The sequence below is a fragment of the Amblyomma americanum genome, chromosome 11, assembly GCF_052857255.1.
Source record: "Amblyomma americanum isolate KBUSLIRL-KWMA chromosome 11, ASM5285725v1, whole genome shotgun sequence".
Taxonomy (NCBI): Eukaryota; Metazoa; Arthropoda; class Arachnida; order Ixodida; family Ixodidae; genus Amblyomma; species Amblyomma americanum.
Genome location: NC_135507.1, coordinates 52,985,252 through 53,007,990, shown reverse-complemented (window position 1 = coordinate 53,007,990; position 22,739 = coordinate 52,985,252). Strand labels below are relative to the sequence as shown.

At 44.4% G+C, this 22,739-nt stretch overlaps 1 protein-coding gene and 1 long non-coding RNA gene across 2 annotated transcripts; both read left to right on the top strand.

The window, feature by feature from the left end:
- Window positions 1-13,278: 13,278 nt before the first annotated feature.
- On the top strand, window positions 13,279-14,657 carry LOC144110800 (uncharacterized). Its single transcript, XR_013309924.1, has 2 exons — window positions 13,279-13,314; window positions 14,554-14,657. It is a non-coding gene; the product is annotated as an uncharacterized LOC144110800 (long non-coding RNA).
- Window positions 14,658-19,925: 5,268 nt separating this feature from the next.
- Window positions 19,926-21,665, top strand: LOC144109630 (solute carrier family 22 member 13-like). The gene has a single exon (XM_077642449.1). The coding sequence runs from the start codon at window positions 19,926-19,928 to the stop codon at window positions 21,663-21,665; it is 1,740 nt and encodes a 579-aa protein (XP_077498575.1).
- The last annotated feature ends 1,074 nt before the right edge of the window (window positions 21,666-22,739 follow it).

Genomic DNA, 22,739 nt, shown 5'->3' with positions numbered 1-22,739 from the left:
GTGCTTTTCTCTTGAGGGATATTGGCAAACTTCATTAATGATTTGAGAGAACCTGCCATATGCGCTCAACCCCCATTCTTATTCTTCTAGTTACTTCGATCTCGTGATTCGGATCAGCGCTCACTACCTGCCCTGAGCAGACGCATCACGCAGTACAAAACTAATGACGCCACTACACAATTTATCATTAGTGTATAGTGTCGTGACGTCATTTCATAACTATTTCCCACTGCCTGTGAAGAAAAGCAACTGCGCTTAATTGAAAGTGATCAGGCCTGGTCTCGAACCGCTGTCCCTTGTGTTGTGAGCCGGGCGTGCTACTCCTCGACCACTGGGAATGCTGCGTACAACGTTGGCAAAAGGAGGCCTTGCTTGTCTTGCGGTAAATTTAAGAAAGGATTAAAATAACATTTAAATAAAATGAAGTAAAGAACAGTGTCTGCGTCTGCGAATTCATGTGCAAAAAAGACACTAGGCCAGTGAAGGAACCCATTAACACTATCGCGTCATACCCTTAACGCGGAGAATAAGTGTACCCTGAATGAAAGTGTACCTTGGAATGAATCGATATCAATGTCTGACACCTCACCACGTGGCGTGAGCTGCTGCTAACCCTACTGCCGTTTCAGCAAAAAATTCGCATGCCCTGAATGGAACTCGAGGATGGAACCTTTCTTATGACAGCAGTGAATAAAAAAATATTACATTCGCACGAAGCAAGCAACCAAAAGCAAATTAAACACAACCGCGGAGCGTATTTTGTGATAGGTATACTCTAGTTCCCATTATTCCAATGGGAATAATGCGCTTTTGTGATGTACAGTTAAGGTCTTAAATACTTTTTTCCCCAAAATAATTTCTTTCGCAAGACTGGCCTAAAACCTTATATTACACTTGTGAGTGAATATAAAAAATTGATAATGGTTTTCTTTCTTGCACACTCGGAAAACAAGGCAGTGCTTACCGGCAGTGGCCGCAGCTGAGCGTTTTGATTTCGTGTACGTCATTTCTGAATAAGAGCCTTTGTCAGTTGAGTGAAAAGTGGCAAGCACGTTCAACAAAATGGATAAATGTTCAACTGCATAAATATCTTTCCATGTTAAAGGTCAGGGCCTAAAAGGGACAACTACGGACCTCTCGGTGGCTTCCTTTCCAGTCCTACTTCCCCCAGTTTACCTTCATATTGATTTAATAAAGCGTAGTTTTAATCCGTTGGTCCAAGTTGTGCCATTAGCGCAGCTGTCCCCTCAACGAGGGTGAGATGGGAAGATTAAGGCGCACAAAGAGCCATCGTCTGTGGATTGGTATTGGGACCTATTTGCGTTTAATCTTCTGATTGGGTTTAATCTTCTTACGTTCTTGATCGTAAAGAATATTTGCCATTAAACCAAACGCCTTAGATTTTGGACAAAATTATGTCATTTTATTGTACACGTAGCAAAAAATCTTGTACATACTAAAAACGCTTTTTGCAGCTCAAATTTCTCTGTTCTACTGGTACTAATATCAAATGTCAAGAAACGGCACGTCACCGTTTTGAAATGACAGAATTATATGCCCGCTACTTGACTTAGTGACATCGAAACCTTTATAAATTCTTTTTGCAGCCATATTTTTTTCATCTCGCGATGCAAATGATCTACACTCATTTTATACATTTCCGAAAATCATTAACGTCACTGCCCTTTGATTGACACCGTTTTTTTTTTAATTCTGAGTTGCGAATCGTGTTTCTTAGATATAAATAAGACCACGGTGTCGCTTGTTCGAGTTCACCACTCATCTGACTACCAGCGCGAAGCGCCGCAACGTTTTGTCTTCACTATGAAGACCTTGATGCTTTCAGCGCTTGTTGTAGTTTTCGCCCTGCTTGATCTCTCACGGTCTGAAGAGGCAGAGGTTGAAACGAGAGCTGAATCCATGTACCACCAGTTTTGCAGTAAGTTTCCCGTCATCACTTCATCCCATCTAATAGATGATATACGAAATGCCCAGCGCCATCTCTTGGCGCTCCGAGAACTAGGCTCCCCGTGTTTCGGTAGAGAAAACGAAACCGCTGCCAAGCGTTCGGTTAAAACTGCTGCGCTTCGTTCGAACTGTGAAATGCCGATGCAACGTTGCGTTACATTGTGGACTCTGAGAGGACACTATGATGCGTGCGGAACCAGGCATGTGTCAATATCTTGCTTTTTAATTTGTTTCCTCTGTGCCAACGTTTTAACAATACGAAATGCCACGGAAGGTATCATGTGTCAGTGCGCAGTTTTCGCTTTCTGCACTGATTTTTTAAAAAACTCCATAAGGGCGATCTGCGTTTAAATTAAGATACGGATCAGAGTCTTGGTTCTCTCTCGTCAAAACTAGGAGACGATTTTGTGCATTTACTAACTCTCCGATATGCGCACAGTCGGTCGGACGTGAACATATCGATGCGTACTTCAACAACGTAATAGACGAGGCATTTTTCAGCCGGCCTAGGCCTGTGTTGCTCAATCATGTAGTCCAGTCGCGAAAAAGCGCGTTCATTAATTTTCCGCCAAATAGTGGCCATAGGCACTATGTGCGCTCCATCTACGAGCCTCAATCACTCGTGCCGTGGCGAAATAAGTGCACAAAAAGAACCAAAAGCCGATTACTGTTTAGTTTCCTAAGTGTTCCATTGAGTTTTTCTCGTAGTCAATTACTTCTAGAAGGGCTAGACTCTCTCCACTGTAAAGGTGCTGCAAAGTCCCACGTGCGGTTTTTCTCTATCGTGTGATCGCTTCCGCATCTTATGCACGGTAAGGAAGTATTTGTGGTTCAGTACACACTATGCATAAAAACTGAGGTGTGAATGCTTTATTTTTTAGGATTCCTGCAATCGACATCCACGGCGACGAAAGTTTGTTCGAAAAGTTGAAGGAAGGATGCATTTTTAAGTTAGTACTTACAACAGTGTGCTGAAAACGCTTCAGGCTGTCTGCTTTTATTATCGTTGTGGCAAGCTGCAATAGCTTGCTCCGCGACAAAGCCATTTGTCCAGCATTTCATACCTGCACACACAGCTTGGACAGCGTATCGAGTGCATGCATGCACCTAAACTGGTGTAGGCTTTCTCTAATCAAGCGTGCTCTTATAGCAACGAGAAAGGATCCGCGCTACCGTCAGTGCAATTGTGTAAAGATGAATACAGGATCTCTCAAGCTATTTATACAACATTTTTTTCCTGGCTCTCTTGGCAACATCTTGTTGTGAAACAGAATGTAATTCTATTTAATATAGCAAGTAGGAAATCTATAAATAAACTGCGTCTTTGCTTCCAATTTTTTAATTATATATGCCTACTTTCTTGTTAATATCGACTGCTAAAACGCACTATTCACTAAGCTGCAGTTTCAACGAGGCATACGCATCGTTGAATCAACGCTAGCAGCGGCGGGCGCCGGGTTCTGAGACGTTAACGTTGAAAACCGCAGTTAAATGAATGTCATTGCGCAGATGACCGAGGGTCTTGTGTGATTATATTGGAGTGCACGCAGCTGTTAGCGTCGGTGCGCGCGATACTTCTCACTGCCACTAAATTTGGTGGATACATCTGTGCACTCAGCTCAAAATAACCGCTCGGCATAGCCTAATGAATTTGATTCCACTTGAAAATAAAATAGCAATGATAATACCCGACGCTTGAACCGGTGCTTAAGTGCGATCATTAAAACGAACTGCACAGAGTTCGGCATTCCAACTCACTTTCCAGTGCCGGTTCTTGCTATCACCAGCGCCAAACTTCAATCGAAGCTGAAGACGCTGTAGGAGAATGCTGGTTATGCCTGAAATGACCTATATTTGGTCAAATATGAGCAGTGCAAGACGCGCAGCAACTAAGGGTTGGCTTTCGAAACTCCACTCACCACATTAATGACAGCTGCATTGGTATTAAGAAAGCACGCATAGCAAACGACGCACCAGCTCGAAGAGCCGACCGGACCAAGATGAAAACCGGAAGCTGCGGGCGCAGTGTGGCCAGACCGTCAAGCTGTTGCGCATATCGTCTATTTTGTTATGGATTCTGCCTGTAGTTAAGAACTCTGGTTATTGTTCCTTGTCTGGTTTTTAAAAGGGTATATCCCTGTGACTTGCCGTGGTTACAGGATTATTATAGGTGGGAGCAGAGAAATACTTATCGGGTATAGTATCTTCATAAGCAGGAAAAATATATTGCAGCACTAACGTCTCTGCCGTTGATTTCCCTATAGCGGTGCTCTGCGCCAGCTGCCACCTAACTCGACCTACCAGATTTTATCCTACCATCTTTCCATGTCATTCTACTGTGCCCTTAACAGTTTCCTTCCACTTAGTTCTGAGGACGTCGAATTGAGAAGATCTGTGCCACCCTGTAGACTGCTACGCAGTTCAAAGCTCCCACAAAGCGCTAATTTGCAGTTGAAGTATCCTGTGAACGCTGTTACCTGCCCCAGTCTGCTTTCTGAACGGCCTAAACAGCAGTGGCGGCAAGCAGAAGCTTTTAGTATTAGTGCTACAAAGGCCCCCAAAAAATTGAGCACGGTGTCCCAAACGGCCTAGGGAACCTCTCCTATAGTACACGAGAGCGCTCCGCCGACCTAGCCAAGGAAAGGAAAACTCAAACCTCCTTTCTTTCCAATGTCTGCATATTGCAGTTTGGTTTGCTGTTAGACGAACTAGAAGCCTTTATAGCGTCTAGGCGCCTTTATAGAGAGCTTGTCGGAACGGCTTTAGCGTGATTATTTTGTGTTAATTTATTATTACTCATCAAAACATTTGAAAATTTCCCCCGTTGAATTAACACAAAACACAAAAAGATTTTGGAGTAACACGGACAATTGAGCTAGTTGGCACATCTTTGAAAACTTTCGAAAGCGCTGCGACCGGGGACACAAAGAGAAAGACACGAAGGACAAGCGCTGCTATCAACTGAAGTTTATTGGAAAAAAAACGAGGTTAAATAGCTCACACAAGCCAGCCAGCAGCGCGTGCGCCTACCCCCAAAATGACAAAACAGATCACTGTGTTGAACCAAGATACCGAATTTCACAATCATGGATTACAACGGATGTGTGCTGATACACATGTCGGAGTTTTTGTGAATATGATATGCCTCGAATTGTGAAATTCGGTATCTTGGTTCAACACAGTGACTCGTTTTGTCATTTTGGGGGTAGGCGCACGCGCTGATGGCTGCCTGGTGTGAGCTATTTAACCTTGTGTTTTTTTTCCAATAAACTTCAGTTGATAGTAGCGCTTTTCCTTCGTGTCTTGCTCTTTGTGTCCCCTGTCGCAGCGCTTTCGAACGTTTTCAAGGAGATTTTGCCATTGAAAACTATACTTAGCGGCAATATTTCTTGTTACATGTATGGCTATGAACAATCCGTTCGGCTTTTGTTGTTTTTAACAGATATGAAACCTGGCGAAAGTGATGCTCTTTTAGCGTGCTTGAGTAAAGAACTGCCTGACGTAAGTTGTGTTCTCTTTATGCCTGGGAGGTTGATTCATTTACAAAAGAAACAAGCTTAGATAGCGCTTGCCTGCTTTAGTTTCATGACCAGGAAACAATCATTCCTCTACGCGAAGGAAGCGTGACAGCGACGAGAACTTTTCCGGCTCCTAACTACCCCACCAAAAAATATTAAAACGATGTTAGATAGAGGCGACTAATATTTTCGAGCTGTGCCTGCTTATATCTTCTGATGTGTAATGCTTCATTCGAGGTTAATTTCAACATATAACTCTAAACGTACGCAAACAGTTACCACGTCCAACATTCTAGAATTTTTTTTTTAAATTGGAAGATTCTAAGACACTGTTATGAAAATATTGAAGGTAATGGCCTATTCTTATATTTATCAAAAATTTCTTTAGCTGTTTCCACAGATCGCACCAAACAGTTAGGTCTGCCATATAGAAAGCCAAAAGGGAACGCTTTTGACCATTACAAAAATGTCAATAGAAAAAAATTACAAGAGTGCCGCCAGGTGATCTGCGGGTGTATTGATTGTTATAGTGAAATCATACAATATAGAAAAAACTGCATTCATAAATGGTTCATAAAAGCATTCATAAATTGTTTCTGTCCAGAATGGTTGGGTATGAGTAGGCGACTGAAATTTTCGTCGGCAGTAATATTATTACCATGTGCGTTCGAACAGATACGAATCGAATAACAACTAACACTCAAAGCACTCATAAAATAGTCCCATATGATGATCCGAGACGCGAATATTTGTTCGAATCTAAGTTCAGAATATGTTAAACAAGAAAAACAGTGGCCTTGATAGGAAGTGTTGTCTGGGTGGGGCACTCTTGAGATAGGATTGGAAAACCAAATTGCAGCTTTTTCAGAATCTGAAGGAGCAAAACGAAAAAAAACAAATTATTGCCACAATATACAGAGGGTAGAAACTTGGGCAAGTCGGTAACGGTGATCCATGGAAAGTGAGAGTAGCGCAAAACGGGACAAAGGGACAGAGAAAGACAGACACAACACAGGCGCTAACTTCCGACTGAAAGAAACCAGGGCGGCCAAGACGAACGTAATCCGTGAGGGGAAACAGGCGCATGCGCCCAGAAAGATAATGAAAAACAGGTGAATGAGGATCTACGGATGTGCACGATTCAGCGTTTCTTTAAGAAGGCCAGCTCTCTTTTGGACAGGGAGATAGACGGCTTGCTTACACATTTATCGTCCAAGGCAGCGATACGAGCTGCTTCAATAATCTCTCGCGTTAACTGATCCCGGTGTCTGGCAACGATCGAGCACTTGTCCAGAAATGGCACACAACCACACTCCTTGCAGTGTAAAGCCAGATTACTGCCAGTAAAAGTTCTCAAGTTATTTTTGTGTTCGCGAAGTCTCTCATTCAAGCACCGACCTGACTGACCAACATACCGCTTACCGCAAGAGAGAGGGATGTCATAAACAATGCCTTCAGTACATTTCACGAATTTCTTTCTGTGGTTAATGGTGCACTGCAGCTTTTGGGGACGTTTATCAGCGGGCAAAGTTTTTTTGGAAAGCGCACTTAGTTTTTCAGGGGCAGAAAAAACGACACGAACATTAGCTTTTGTCCCAATTTTCTTGAGATTGTGGGACAGGCAATGAATGTAAGGAATAACGGCAATTTTGTCTTTTTTTCTTTCTGAAGGCACGGACGGCAGTTGACCTTCCTGGCGCTTCTTCTTTAGTATGCCTTCGGCGACGGAAACACAAATATCAGCTGGGTAGCCTGCTTGATGGAACCTTGCGAGTTGAGCGTGAAAGCTCTCGCTGATGAGGTGGGGGCATGACTTTTCCAGAGCATTCTTCAAGCATAAATTAATAATGCCCCTTTTAACGAGTTTAGAATGGGCAGATATATAAGGGAGTAGAGGTTTGTTTGCCCGAGGTGCATAGCTCCAACACAGGTGGTTGTCCAGGAAGGTACAAGAGTGTTTTTCACCGCTGCTATTGACTAACGAAATGCCAACCGACAACGAGATTCGCTTTCTTGATATCCGTTTTAAATTCCTGGACAACCACCTGTGTTGGAGCTATGCACCTCGGGCAAACAAACCTCTACTCCCTTATATATCTGCCCATTCTAAACTCGTTAAAAGGGGCATTATTAATTTATGCTTGAAGAATGCTCTGGAAAAGTCATGCCCCCACCTCATCAGCGAGAGCTTTCACGCTCAACTCGCAAGGTTCCATCAAGCAGGCTACCCAGCTGATATTTGTGTTTCCGTCGCCGAAGGCATACTAAAGAAGAAGCGCCAGGAAGGTCAACTGCCGTCCGTGCCTTCAGAAAGAAAAAAAGACAAAATTGCCGTTATTCCTTACATTCATTGCCTGTCCCACAATCTCAAGAAAATTGGGACAAAAGCTAATGTTCGTGTCGTTTTTTCTGCCCCTGAAAAACTAAGTGCGCTTTCCAAAAAAAACTTTGCCCGCTGATAAACGTCCCCAAAAGCTGCAGTGCACCATTAACCACAGAAAGAAATTCGTGAAATGTACTGAAGGCATTGTTTATGACATCCCTCTCTCTTGCGGTAAGCGGTATGTTGGTCAGTCAGGTCGGTGCTTGAATGAGAGACTTCGCGAACACAAAAATAACTTGAGAACTTTTACTGGCAGTAATCTGGCTTTACACTGCAAGGAGTGTGGTTGTGTGCCATTTCTGGACAAGTGCTCGATCGTTGCCAGACACCGGGATCAGTTAACGCGAGAGATTATTGAAGCAGCTCGTATCGCTGCCTTGGACGATAAATGTGTAAGCAAGCCGTCTATCTCCCTGTCCAAAAGAGAGCTGGCCTTCTTAAAGAAACGCTGAATCGTGCACATCCGTAGATCCTCATTCACCTGTTTTTCATTATCTTTCTGGGCGCATGCGCCTGTTTCCCCTCACGGATTACGTTCGTCTTGGCCGCCCTGGTTTCTTTCAGTCGGAAGTTAGCGCCTGTGTTGTGTCTGTCTTTCTCTGTCCCTTTGTCCCGTTTTGCGCTACTCTCACTTTCCATGAATATACAGAGGCACGGAATATTCTGTACGATGTGAGAAATATATTTAAATGCATCAGCTGCCGAATGCTTGGCAATGAAAGCTGGCAGGAAACGCTGGCATAGGCAACTTGGCTGATTATGATTGCTGCACAGAGGAGTATTACCGCTTAATATTGACCTAAATTTATTCATAGGAGTTTAATTATTCATCCGGAATAATAATATGTGCGCAGAATCAGCAAGTGATGTAGCATAATACAGAATAAAAGCATTCAACATATATAAGGAACGGTATTAAGCGCCCGTAGAAAGCTTTCGTTTTGACATGTGTATCATCGCCGTCTTATTATAGTGACCAAATGAAAAATATTCTAATATCCGGTAGAATTATGATGTTTTTGTATTTTTTGATCTACACAGTAAACTTCCTCTTTTTTATGTTTAAAAAAGGCACTTTTTCTATCCATTCTTTTACAAGACAAAGAGACCCAAAATCAAAACCTGCCAAGCAGATTTAGTTCATAATGACACATTCATACTGCGCGGGTTGTATTGTTTAAAAAGGTTGTCTTATAAAAGTGTAGTGTCTAATTTTCATAGTTTTTTCTGCTACTGGAGACAGACCATTGCTGCCTGGACATTGTAAAAGCAAATTTCTCTTTCAGTCTAAGTTTGCCAAGAGATTTGAGAAATGTCCTCACTATAACCGGCGAAAATCTAACAATACAATAATTCAGTCAATATTCGAATGTAACAGTAACCGATGTGTTTTTATATTCAAAGAATGAAGGGTAGATATCGGCTGCGAAACTAATTCCAGCAATGTGTCTATTGTTTTTTTGTCGCCAAAATAGCTTACTGAGATTTGTTTTGATGTTCTTCCCAAAACAAGATTGCAGTAATTTGTGATATGTGAAGTACAGGTGTGTCCGAAGATGGCCCCACTGTTTCCTCTCTGCGTACTTATAACTGTATGGAATCTTTGTTCTGAGGAATTTTATGACACTCAGACCTTACTTGAACTTGCTTTGCAGGTATTGGAGGATATCATTAAATTAGGCTATGAACTCAGTACATTACAGAAAAGAATCTGCGATATTGGCGTAAGTAACACGCTTATAACATTTTCCTTTACAGAAAAAAATTTTGAACCAGACATATTACACGTTTAGCAAATTCCCTTCATGCGTTTGTAGAAGTAGCCATGACTATCTACGCCAAACAATTTCAGCTACAAATCTGCGCTTTAGAGTATGCGAAATTTTGTCTGCTGTACCTTAAGCCGTCAAAAATACATTTTAGCTGGAGCTCGCTTTACGTTTCACCTCAGGAACGCCGCATATCACTGAATGAATGTATCTTCTCTTGTCTTCTGGCCTGCGGCTCGCCTAGCTGCGTGCTCAGTTTTCATTAGTTATTATGCTTGTCTGGTGATATTAATCGATTCACTGAAGTGTCACTGTATCAATCAGCCTGCTAACAGATAATTCATTTTATTTATCAAATAAGAGGTTAAGCAAATGGTCATAATAACTTACCGTTAGTCCATATATATTTTACACCAATCTGTTCAGCGTGCTCTCAGAATTTAAGAAATTCCGTTCCTAACTGAATTTCGACTGTAAGGTGGGCAGCCAGGAAATAAAACGTCCAATGTCAAAAACAGTTGACGAAAACGTAGAATTTTAAACCCCTGGCCTGCTAGGTACGGCGTCGATTCAACGCAGTGCGCGATCAACTAACGGCGAATTCGGGGTCAGTAGATGAAAACAAAAAGAGATGAAAAAAATAGAATACCTCTATTCAGCGTAGTCCAGAGTTCGACGAAAACTCGTCTGGCGAGGAAATGATATCATTCTGAAAAGCCTACCACTCGCCTAACACTCGCCTAACCTAACATTCTGAAAAACCTAACATCTCTATTTAGCTAATGAAAAGCTTTAGGACCCTATATATACATATAGAAGAAAAGTTAAGCAGGCATTCAAAGACATCTGGGAGACACTTAAACTCCGCCTTTTATGGTATTATGCGATCGCGTTAATGGGTCTCGTCAGAGGCTCCTCTTGCACACACAAACACGGAGACTGTTTACTCTCTCACAATAACTGTTATTATGGGAAACACCGCACAGCATACATACAGAGTATTTTATCTAAGATTTTCCGATTATTAAAAATAAGCGTTTTGAGTTAGAAGAGCCCTGTTTTCGGCGTAGCATAGCCGGCAGTGTAGCGCATCATAACTAAGCTGAGACGTGCCAATTACAGTAGACTGGTTGACTAATATTGAATAGCTGACTTATTAACTATTACTGTTAGTCGCCTTATATAATGAAAGGCTTGTAGCCCACCGTAATAATATATCCATTTCAGTGCTTAGAATACCGAAAACGCAGTTACCCTCGGCGCTGTGGCCCAACCAGTTCTGGCCATTTCGACGAGTTACGTGCCCCGGAGGGTCTGCTTTGCCTCCAAGCTTATCGAAAGCGCATGTATTTTGGCGCAATGTAGGCAAAATTTCTTGGGCCACAGCGGAGAGGTTAACTCGTTTTTCGAAATTCCAAAAACTATATGGATATTACCTACGGTGACTACACGTCTCTCATTCAATAAAGAAACAGTAATTGTTAAAAGTTAACTATTCAATATTTGTTAACCAGAGTCTTACCACGTCTTAGCTTTATTCTGATGCGTTACACCACCAATACTGCTATGCCGAAAACAGCGCCACTATAAGTGAAAGCTTTTTTTTTTAAATTGCAGAACATCTTACGTACAACACCTGCTATAAAGCCCCGCTTTAACTAAGTCATACGAGCGTGCCAGCGTGAACTATCGGTAGCGTGTCTGACTCGCGACCCGGAATTCCATTCCCGAGTAATTACCTCAATTTTATTTTCTGCGCAGTTCACTTAATTTATATACCTTTATCTCCTAATGACGTTTGAATCACGCTGCGACCTTGTAATCACAGTTTATGGACGTTTTAATCACTTGTTAATTCGAATTACACTCTACGCGTGACGTCAAACATTTTCGACCAATACGGATTTCGACCAATACCGGACCGTTACATTTTCGACTAATACGGACCAATACGCCGTCGCCGTCTGGTTCTCCGCTGAACGCGACCATTAACACTCTTGCGGTAATAAAAGCTAATATGTTTTGAATGTGTTCCTGCATTCATTTAACTTCGCTGTCTTTAGTTATTTTGCAATTACTTTTCACGAAAAATAATCACTAAAAAACAAGCTTACGATTTTTGTTGCTCGAAAGTTCGTTTTTTTTTCTTCAGCCCACCCGCCCAGCTGCCTGACTGGATTCGGCGTTCAGTTGTTCAGTTGAAACTTGCGAAACGTAAAGGCACCCTTTGGCTTCTCGATGTCCGCGAAAGCTAAATTAACCCTTGAGGTTGAAATCACTTAGCTGCCTGCCACTACGGGTTCTCCTTTAACTTACGAGCAGCCTTGAAATATTGAACCACATTTGTTTTCCTGTTGACAGTTTCCCCTAACACTCCTTTGATATTGCGTCAAAATTGTGCTGACTGTTTCAATCGCAATTTTGTCTTTAGCACTTGTTATCTTTTATGGTTTATGGGGGGCTCAACGTCCCAAAGCGACTGAGGCTATATATGATGGACGCCGTAGTGAGGGGCTCCGGAAATTTTGACCACCTGGGGTTCTTTAACGTGCACTGACATCGCACAGAACACGGGCCTCTAGAATTTCGCCTCCATCGAAATTCGACAGCCGCGGCCGGGATCGAAGCCGCGTCCTTAGGGTCAGCAGCCCAGCACCATAACCACTGAGCCATCGCGACGTCTTTAGCACTCCTTAGGACATCGCTTTATCGGCATTTCATCACTTGCAGTGGCTAGTTAGTTCGCGCAGGATTCCAGTCATGACTCACTAATACAATAACGAGCAGGATTATTCATCAAGGCGTACAGAGATTATCCGAAAGGTTACTGTCGACGATTAAACAGAGAGCTGCTGAAAGCCATGGACATCTTGTTGAGGATGACTCCCAAATGCGTGTGTCTATGTGGCAGCTACGCCCATTAAAGAGATTGCATCTGAGCTCTTCGCTTGCTTTGATAGTGCCGCCGCGCTCAGCTGCTGACCCGAAAGACGCGGGTTCGATCCCAGCCGCAGAGGTCGAATTTCGGTGGAGGCAAAATTCTAGAGGCCCGTGCACTGTGCGATGTCAGTGCAAGCTAAAGAACCCCAGATGGTTGAAATTCCCGGAGCCCTTCACTACGGCGTCCCCCATAGCCTGAGTCCCTTTGGGACGTTAAACCTAAACCAGAAACCAACAAGAAACCAGAAACCAAAGTTACCTTGATTAAGCTTCTTTGTACGTCTCACTTTCGTCCTCAAAACGCAAGAGTGCACATCTTTTACTCACAGTGCTGACCACATCACTTCTGATCCACTGTTCTTGCCTGTCGCCGAAGCTACTAGTTCGTAATAAAAATCAATAAAATCTACATTTTACGAGTTATGACGACAAGGCGACCTTCAAAAAATGACTGCTGATTCTTCTTAGAAAACATAGCGCAAAAAGGACACGGACGACACAGAAGTGGACAGGACAGGCGCTTCTGTTATCTAGAGAAACCGAAATGGTTCTCGCTGGTTCAAAATTCCAAGGGTTATCTGCATGTTATGACGGAAGCTCGTGGGCTCGAAGTGCCGTTTGTTACACACTAATTATCGCTAATGGCAGAAATATATGCCAACATTTATTCGCTTAATTGTTTTTCGGCCTTTTGCTGCAGACGGGAAGTTTTCCAGAGGAGCTTCTGCTGCTTGTGGTAAGAACACCTTTTGTTTTCACAGTGACGGCTGCACAGTTCATTATGCCTTCTATTCCAACCGGATACGCTGAGCTGTCCAAATATGTCTGCACATAACCAAGCATAGCTGGCGACTACCACCGAGACCGCCACCGCGCTCGGCAATGTCATGTGTCTAGCGCACCTGTCAACTCGGTCCTGTCACCTGTCGCATAACGTCACACAACCCGACGACCAAACAGCACTGGGCCGTCATGAGACATTGTGACGTCACTTTTGTCCGGGCCAACAAGTGAATTTCAATGAGTAACCACGTCGTGCTTATGACTAACCACGCCGGTTTTTTTTCCCGTCATGAGGCTTATAGAGCTACCGAATTAATATCATAGGAATGACGGATACATATATGTTCTACGCCAACACTCTCTTGCATGTCATATTTTAAAATACCCGTTAAAGCACCTGCACAAGTACGCAGAAACGAAGTGAAATAACAGAGTATCTGGAAAATCTGGACTTCAACCTGACTTCCTTGTTTATCTATGGTTTCTCTAAAACGAAGCCGCCCGCTAATATTTAAGAATAGGCTTCTTGAGGTATATTAAATGGGTTCTGCGATGCTCTAATACCTGTGGTGGCGGTCGTAAGAAAGCATTCGAATCATTTCAACTCGTAGGCTGGTAAAGTCCCTGTATTAGTTAACTTCCAACCTTTAGCATTTCGGTGCCTTGTTGCAATCAGAAATTCGTAGCATTCTGTTAGTAATGGCCATTATAATAGCCATACGTTGTGGCCATCTCGCGCGCCTTTCGAAATTGCTTGTCTCCGTCTTACGCACAGCAACTCCCTTTAGTCACGTAATTCCGCGGCACAAGGGACAACTGGCCTTCCCTCTACAGTCATGGCTGGAACAGCGAACAAAGGCAAACACCGCCGCGCGGGTGGGGTTGTCTGTATACATAGGTCACGTCCACTCTAAACACAAATACACCTATACAGCAGTAAAAAGCGCGTAAACTCTCTTTTTGTGCGCTGCTTTCTCTAGAAGGGTGTGCGCTACAGTACAATTCTTACTCTTTTTTTTTTACTCCTTTCTGTTTAGAGTGTGGAAGGTGGGCGCAGAAAGACGTGTACTGACGGATACCGAACGCACGCATAGAAGCGTGGTTTCTAGAAGTTTTTCAGAGTGATTTTCCATTCCGCATAAAATATAAAACTTTCTGCACTTTTTTCTTCCTTTGCTTTACACTTTAACAGGGGAAAGTCCTTCCGAGCCTCCGAATTTGCCTGGTGCAGCCGAAAGTCTGAGCGTGGCTATTCAATGTTTTCAAGAGTGGTAAAATAAAATGCACTGAACATGATTTCATACCTTATCCAGTTCAGTTGTACATATCGAGTTCACAGCACACATGCTCCTTGGATTACCACTGATTAATTAAAGTGTCTCGTGTGAAAATTAATTATTATGCCGTAGATGGAGCAGCGCTTGCATGAGGGAATGCAGTAACTGCCGGAGCAAAAACTTTGGAACAGTTCCGTCTGATTGCAGCCATACATTGAAGATAAAAATGCAAGTAGAGTCACTTTCTACGAGGTGTGCCAGAGGCTGCTCTAAGGGCTCCAAGCGCTAAGAAAATTAATATCAGAACGCGTTATCATTTTTCTTGTGGCACCTACCTTAACTTAGACCTCGTGGTACCGCAAAAAAGCCGTTTGGAAGCTCTGCAGCAGCCATATATCGCAAAATTACTTTTGAGAACTGATTAAATTGCATTACTAATAACTTTTGCTAAAATAACGCAATTGTAATTGTTGCATCGCACTTACTGGACGTGAAAATCAATTCCGTTTCATTGCAATAACATCTGAAAAGTTATTCAATTTTTTAATTACTTTCTTCTTTTGTTGCATACAAAAATAACGGTGGTAGCACTGCCTTTCAAAATTTATTTCATCAGAGGAGCAACTTAGCTTCAAAGCAGCCGTCGAAACTTATGCCTTGCTTTGAAAAACGAATATCCTTGGCCATGCTGAATAACCTCTACCCTCATGCAGGTTAGGACCGTCAGGTGTTCTACAAGTTTTCTCAACCTCGATCACTAATAAAAAAATAGTAAAAACCATTACGTCACACATCACACAGTGGTTAATTCAAATATTCAATGAGTCATATAGACACATCATGTTGATATTTGAGAATTTGTAGTCCGCGTCACTTTTGGGTGCTGCAGCGAGTTCTTGGTGGCAGTGGGCTCTCCATAGTAACCGCAAAACGGTGTTGTGCCCCTGTACTAAATAGTTAGCGGAAACTAAAGCTAACAATACGTAGTTGGTCCGCTGAACTGTGCGCCACGTTATTCAACTTCACAGCCTGAGCAACTCTTTCTCTCAAATAAAATAGAGTAAAAAAAGCACTGAATGCGCTGTCAAAATACAGCGCATACACTATTTGGTCTTTCCGCCAAACTTCATCCCCCACCCAATGTTCTCTTTCCCCTTTTTCCCCAAAACCATCTCCCCACCTCATAACTCGGACCATTAGAAAGATAAGACAAAGCAAGCGATACCAATAAAACAAGCACGGCCAAACATAACTTTCGAGAACGTTTTTGCAGGCTGGTTGGTCCATTACTGGAGCTAATTTTTGAGCGCAGAAGGACAGCACAGGGAGGAACAAACTTGACAGGACAGAGCGCTAAATAACAACTCAGGTTCTTATTGACAGACCCGTAGGTATTATCTTTACATTTTTTTCAAACTTGGTATTAATCCCGAAAACTACCTCAATAAAGATTTGTCAAGACCATCCCGCCACGAACACTATCTTACCATATGTTCTGTATTCGCAGGAACAAACACGTACAAATTCTCATTTTTTCCACGCACGATATCAGACTGGAACGCACTATTGATCGACTTACCATTTTTATCGCCCAGCAATTCACCTATGATCTATTGAACTGTGATTTGCCTTTTCATTGTATTTATCAATGTGCTACTGGATTATTTATTCTTTGTCTTTCTTTTTGCTGTATATTGATTGTAATAACTCTCCTGCTTGGGCATGGTACGCCTGAAGTATTTCTTAAGTAAATAAACAATACAGGAGCTGCACATATCAACAAAGTGAAAGAAAAGAATTCACACAATAACATATCATACGAGCAGCTACTGCATAAAAGCAAGTGGTCTTTCCCTCCGCGATGGCTCACTGGTTATGGCGTTCGGCTGATGACCCCAAAGATGCGGGTTCGATCCCAGCCGCGGCGTTCGAATTTTGATGGAGGCGAAATTCTAAATTTCCGTCTATTGTGCGATGTCAGTGCTCGTTAAAGAACCCCAGGTGGTCGAAATCTCCGGAGCCCTTCACTACGGCGTCCCTCATATCAGTCGCTTTGGGACATTAAAACCCACATAAACCATAAAACATAAGAGAAAGTGGTCTGTCCATAAAAACCTGAGTTGTTAGCACTCTGCGCTGTTAAGTTCGTTTTTTGCTGTGCTATTTATCTGCGCTAAAAGCTATTTTCCACTGCGCGCAGGACAGAAATTAGCGGCGACATAAACGTTGCTGCCCAGAGCAGCCTCTATGGTCTGAGTCCTCTGAATGCGGGTATTTATCGATTCGGCCGCACCATCCACCTCATCATAGCTTCCGTTTAGGGAATGTCCCCACCACGCGTGTTTTCACCTCTCCCTCCCCACCTCGTAGCGACTAGTGTAACCGGACACCCAAGTGTCCTTAGCCAATGTGCGAAGCACGAAATATACCACCTATTCCTAGAACAGCCCAAGCACAGCTTTACATCCCAATGCTTGAGACATGTTAGGGACACACGCACTCTTCCCGTTACACTGGCCTACGCTTTCAGCGCGTCGTTCCTGCTTTGGAGGCATTCAACCCGGCAGTAAAGAGCGAAGAGCTTCGTCGGCACAAAGAGCAGTTCTCTATGTTTGGAGAAGTAATTTTGGAAGTCTTTAATTCGCTGCTAAACGATGGCTTCAAAGTAAGTAACATTGATAAATTGCTCGACCACAGAAGTTGTGCATTACACTGCAAATCACATTCTATTACGAATGATCAAGGTTGTCATGCATAGCATCAAACAGTTGTTTCGTGGATTGAAGCAGTGGTTCACTGCAAATCAAAGTATGCCTGTCGGTGCTGGTACGGACCCGAAGACGATGGCAGTGATGTGAGACGGAGCGTTCGCACTGGGCCTGCTGTCTTTCAAAGCATTTTGTCGTCAAGTCATGTTCCGGTTTTCGGCTTGCCAGAGTATTACAATATTGTGCGGCTCAGGGACCCCTATACCTCTGCGCCGAATAATGCGCTCTACGCCTGTGCTCGCGGTCTACTTCGCCAGCGATCAGGTTCAAGAGAACCGACGAGATGCGAAATGTGCAGCATCTACTGCGCACGCTGGAACTTCGCCCGCCACGTCGGCTAAGCCGAGAAAACGAAAATGAAAATTGGTTTTTCGGGAAAGGAAATGGCGCAGTATCAGTATCACATGTCTCGGTGGACACCCGAACCGCTCCGCAAAGGAAAGTGGAGTTGAAAGAAGAAAGGAAGAAAGAGATGCCGTAGTGGAGGGCTCCGGAACAATCTCGATCACCTGGAAATCTTTAGCGTGCACTGACATCGCACAGCACACGGGCGCCTTTTTGCGTTTCGCCTCCATTGAAAAAAAAAAGCGCCTGCCCGGCGTTTGTTAAACGCATGTTGCACTTAACGACACTTGTTCAAACGCTTGATCAAACTTTACAGCGCAAGTTGGTCGGACGTAAACAGAATTGACACGTTTTACTCAATTGCGAAATGCATTAGGCGAAATTTTTTTTGGCTGCCAAGGGTGCTGTTATTTAAGCAACTGGTGAACCCGCAAGGAAGAGCTCTCCTTATTCTACTATCCGCAGCCGTGCGCTCTCAATACTCATCAGCTACATATATACCAGTTGTTTCAGAGAAGCCCGCCACTAATTTTTTTTTAATTTGCCTTTTGAAGTATGAAGACTGCTTCTGCTGCAGAGTAATACTAGTGTTAGCGGACATCAAAATAACATGTGAACTATTAACGCGATAGCGTTAAGTGCAAACTGGGTCTCACAAACCCCACCGGTGGCAGCTCCTATCATCGCAGGGCATTGGCGCATCGCTTTACTGCCACACCACTGCGCCAGGGGTGTTATGAGGACTCTCAGCGATCTATGGATGTAATGTAGAGGGAACTTAAGCGCCCCTGCAGTTTTCATGCTGGTTAACTAATTTCTGATAACTAACTTTAAAAATTGCAGTTAGGCGCCATACTGCAATTAGAGATTGCTAGTGGGCCGTTAGCAATGACCATCTAAGTATTTAGAATTTCGGAAACGAAACGCGATTACCCTCTTCACTATGCCTGCGCAAATTTTGGCCATTTCAGGCCACAAGACGCGCGCTCTCAAAGCGCAAGTGCCGCTTGACCTAGCCTGTCCTGTCTGTGCTGTGGTGTTCACCGCTCCTCCAGCCTTCATGGAAAAGAGAAAGTTAATGATGCATGCGCCAGGCAGTGACGTTAGATGAGGACCGTTGCTTAGCCAGCGAATTTTTTGAATGCGGGCGTCTTTTGGTGCAAGATCGCCAAAATTTAGTCACCATAGCACTGAAAGGAATCGCTCTTTAAACAGACACGGCTATTACTAACGACCGGCAACAAATATAAACTTGGAGCCAGGCGCTAACGGTAATAGTTTAAAAGTTAATTATAAGAAATTCCTTAACCAGCTTCCCAGTAAACATTTCTCAGCCATTCTCTGATGCCCGCCAATAATTGCAATGCTGTTTTTGCTATCGTCAAAAGCGTTCCCCGTTGGTTTTCTATGGCAGAGAAAATTGTTCAGTGCGGTCTGTGGAAACACTTTAAAAGGTTTTGCTATATATCAGATGAATGGGCCATTATCTTCAATAATTCCAAAAGAGTACCTTACAATTTTCCATTTTTCAAAAAATTTGCCCGAGAATGTTAGACATGCAAAACTAAAAGCGATGAAAAAGAAACGAATTCTCTGGGTTCAAAGCAGAGGAAGAAGATGGCTGCCATAATATGTTGTTGTTGTTGTTAGCCTATCAAAAGATGGCACATACCCACACTGGGGGATCGGCCAAGAATCGGGTGGCTATTCACCTGAACGCAGTTAACAAAAAAGAAAAGCACGTGGGAGCGCAACACCGGTGAATTTTTCGTCATTAACAGAAAAGGGATGAGTGTTTTGATTTTAAACTTTAAGAATAATAATAAAGAGAGGGATTAAATATTAATGATTTAGTCAAAATGTAATAATTGATAGAAAAGAAAAGGTTGGAACACTTAGCAAGGCAGTCGGCGAGATTCTATCAGGAAATTTCGAACAGCGGTGCAAACAGATCTGTGGCTGAACCCAAATGTGGTGGCGCCAAGTGATAGCAAGAGCGGGCTGCTCAAACTAAGGCCAAGATGCTGCAAGGGCTCCTCCAGCAACCTTTTTCTCATAGGTGACATATGCCTTAAGAGGGAGAAGAAGAAGAAGAATCATTCCGCCAGCTTAGGAAATAGTGTGAGCGCAGTGACTCTGATAATCGCAGAAGGCATCAGAGCGACAGAGCAGACATGGACCTTCTGTGTCCTGGACGCCTAGAAGGCAGAGACCTATTAGCCAGTGAAGAGTTCGACTGCAACGACGGCTTCGGTCACGGCGTCTTCCAGAGGCGCATGCTGGCACTCTACGCCCTCTCCTTGTTTTGCCTGTCTAGTCACATATACTCAATCCCGCTTATAGCAAAGGACGTCGACCACTGGTGCAAGCGACCACCGCACGCGAACGTGTCCACACTGGACTGGAAACACGTCGCCATTCCTCTGGAAGCGGACGGGCACCCCAGCAGATGCCGAATGTACGAACACCCCAACGACCTCAACGACACCAGTACGGTACCATGCACAGCGTGGGACTACGACGACGAACTAGCTGTGACGTCAGTAGTAAGCCAATGGGACCTGGTGTGCGACAGGAAGTTCATGCTCTATGCTGTCCCCATCGCAAGCATTTTCAGCATAGCCGCGTTCGGTATCACAGCTGGGTCTGCCGCCGACGCTAGGGGGCGTAGACCCGTCCTCATGACGTCGGTGGGGGTCCTGCTGGTGTCGACCGTTGGTCTCTGCGTCGCGACCACCTACGCTGTACACTCTGCAATGAAAGTGATCGCCTCGGGAAGCGTTTCCGCCGCGAACATCGTCACCGGCGTCCTCTTGTTCGAGGTGACGACTCACGAAAACAGGCCCCTACACGTTGTGGTAGCCGGAGCAGTGGCGGTCGTCATCACAGATCTGTGGGGCGCGATCATGGGACCGATGAAAATTCACTGGGCGTTGAAGCAAGCAGTTTTCCTGGCGCCAACGTACTTATCAGCCTCCACTCTTTGCTTGGTGATCGAGTCCCCCAGGTGGCTGGTATCGAAGGCCCGCTTTCGTGCCACAGAAGACGCCATGCTTGCAGCTGCCGGTGCAAACCAATTCCCCCTGCAAAACACAGGGAGCCTAATGAACAAGCTGAAGGCGAAAGCAGCCGGAAAGAGCGATCAAAGTAACCGGTCGTTCGACCTGGATGTGCTGCAAGGTGTGTCCGTTCGCAAGCGCTCTCTCGTCGCCTTCTTCTCCTGCTTCTCAATATACTTTGTTCTGCGAGTGGTGGTGCTGTCTTCAGTGATGCGAGCTGCCACCATCCTGCCCTGGATTTCCTTCGGCGTCGTCGCGCTCAGCTTGGCCGCGATGTTATTTGTGATAACGAAAGTGACCATGCTTGTGTTTATCAGCACCTGTTTCGCAATGCTCGGCGTAGTTCTCTGCCTTCTGAGCCTGGCCTCCGGATTCGAGCCAGTGATGCTGAGCCAAGCCCTGGCCGTCTGCGCCAAGGCACTCGGTCTGATCGGAAACATTGTGTGGGGCGCCTACAGCCTGGAGCTCTTCCCGACCGCGGTTCGTGGAACCGCCTTCGGCTGGATATACGGGTTCGGAGGTCTGGGTGCCGTGTCGGCCGCTGTCATAGTGCGGTTGAAGGCCGTGGGCCGAGAGGACGTGGTCTTTGCCGTGTCCGGAAGCCTCATGTTCGCCTCGCTGCTGGCCGTGGGGATGCTGCCTCGAAACACGACGGTCGAATGCGCCAGGACTTCCGTCAGACGCGCTTCCTTTTCCAAGCAGCAAAGCATGGAGCACATGAGGAACACACTGGAGGTGAAAGAAGACCGGGCCACTGCCGATACCGGGAGCCTGCGAGGAAGCCACTCCCGCCGCGACAAATCCAGGTCGAAGAAGGGTACTCCATCGAGTGGCTCCATCGCCAGCAAACGCTAATGGCCCGTCGCGCTGGCTTAATACGTTGGCCACTGAATTTCCATTAGTACAGTATACCGTTCTTCGACCTTCATATTTGTGACGTATTTTGTATCGACAACGTCGACTTCAACTTTTTTTACTTTTTTGCGCGGTTATGAGTGCGGTGTTTAGCTTAGTAAACCTCTAACTCGTGTGCTAGAGGTGCCCTATCACTCGTTTCCGCAGTTTTCGATTGGTGTATTCCTTGCGTGAAGGACGAGAAATCGGGGGGGGGGGGGGGATGACGGCTGTATAGAAGCAATGCAGTGCTGTGCTCGTGAACAAAGATGCAGACCAATTACCATATTATAAACTCTTCGCGGTGTGTTCTGCAACGGAAAAAAAGCAATTTCAGGTCAATAACATTCAAATCTAAACCAACGGTGACACCAGATAGCTGCCCATAAAATACTGTCATGTGTACTGGATATCAGTGCGCACTGTTACAAAGTTATTTTTTTGAATCATTAATAAAACTCAAGCTCGAATTTTCTGGTGACATTAAAATGTTTTGCCACTTAATGTGGCGCTAGGGTGATGACTCGTTAAGCCTGTAGAAGGGCAACGCAAGCAAGAAAACGGCTAGCGGATAATTTTTTTTGAAATGCTAGAGCGTTTAGAGCACTGAAGTGTGCTCGTGAAAGCACAAGTAGCGACGATCAAGGAAGGGGTTTTGATAACAGTGAATTCAATAAAACAAATTTTTAAAGGACTCGGGGTTGATTTCCCGACTACAAACTTTAAGCTTTAATTGTCCGCCCTCTGCCCCCTTGTCATAGTGGTCGATGGACACGTGAAAAACTCATTTTGTTGCCACCCTTTATTTCCTTTTTTATCCTTTTGTTTCTCTCCCCACGTGTAGGGAAGCCTACTGGGCATTCCGTGGTTAACCGATCTGGGTGGCTGGATATACCACCCGTATGCGTGGCAGATGGCTCACCTAGGTCACGTCTGCTATAGACATTTTCACAACTGCCTTTTTGGTCGCAGCGCTATATTTCTACTGGGACTGTGGCAGTAGCGTTCTGTTTGGCGAATTTCATACAGGCATCT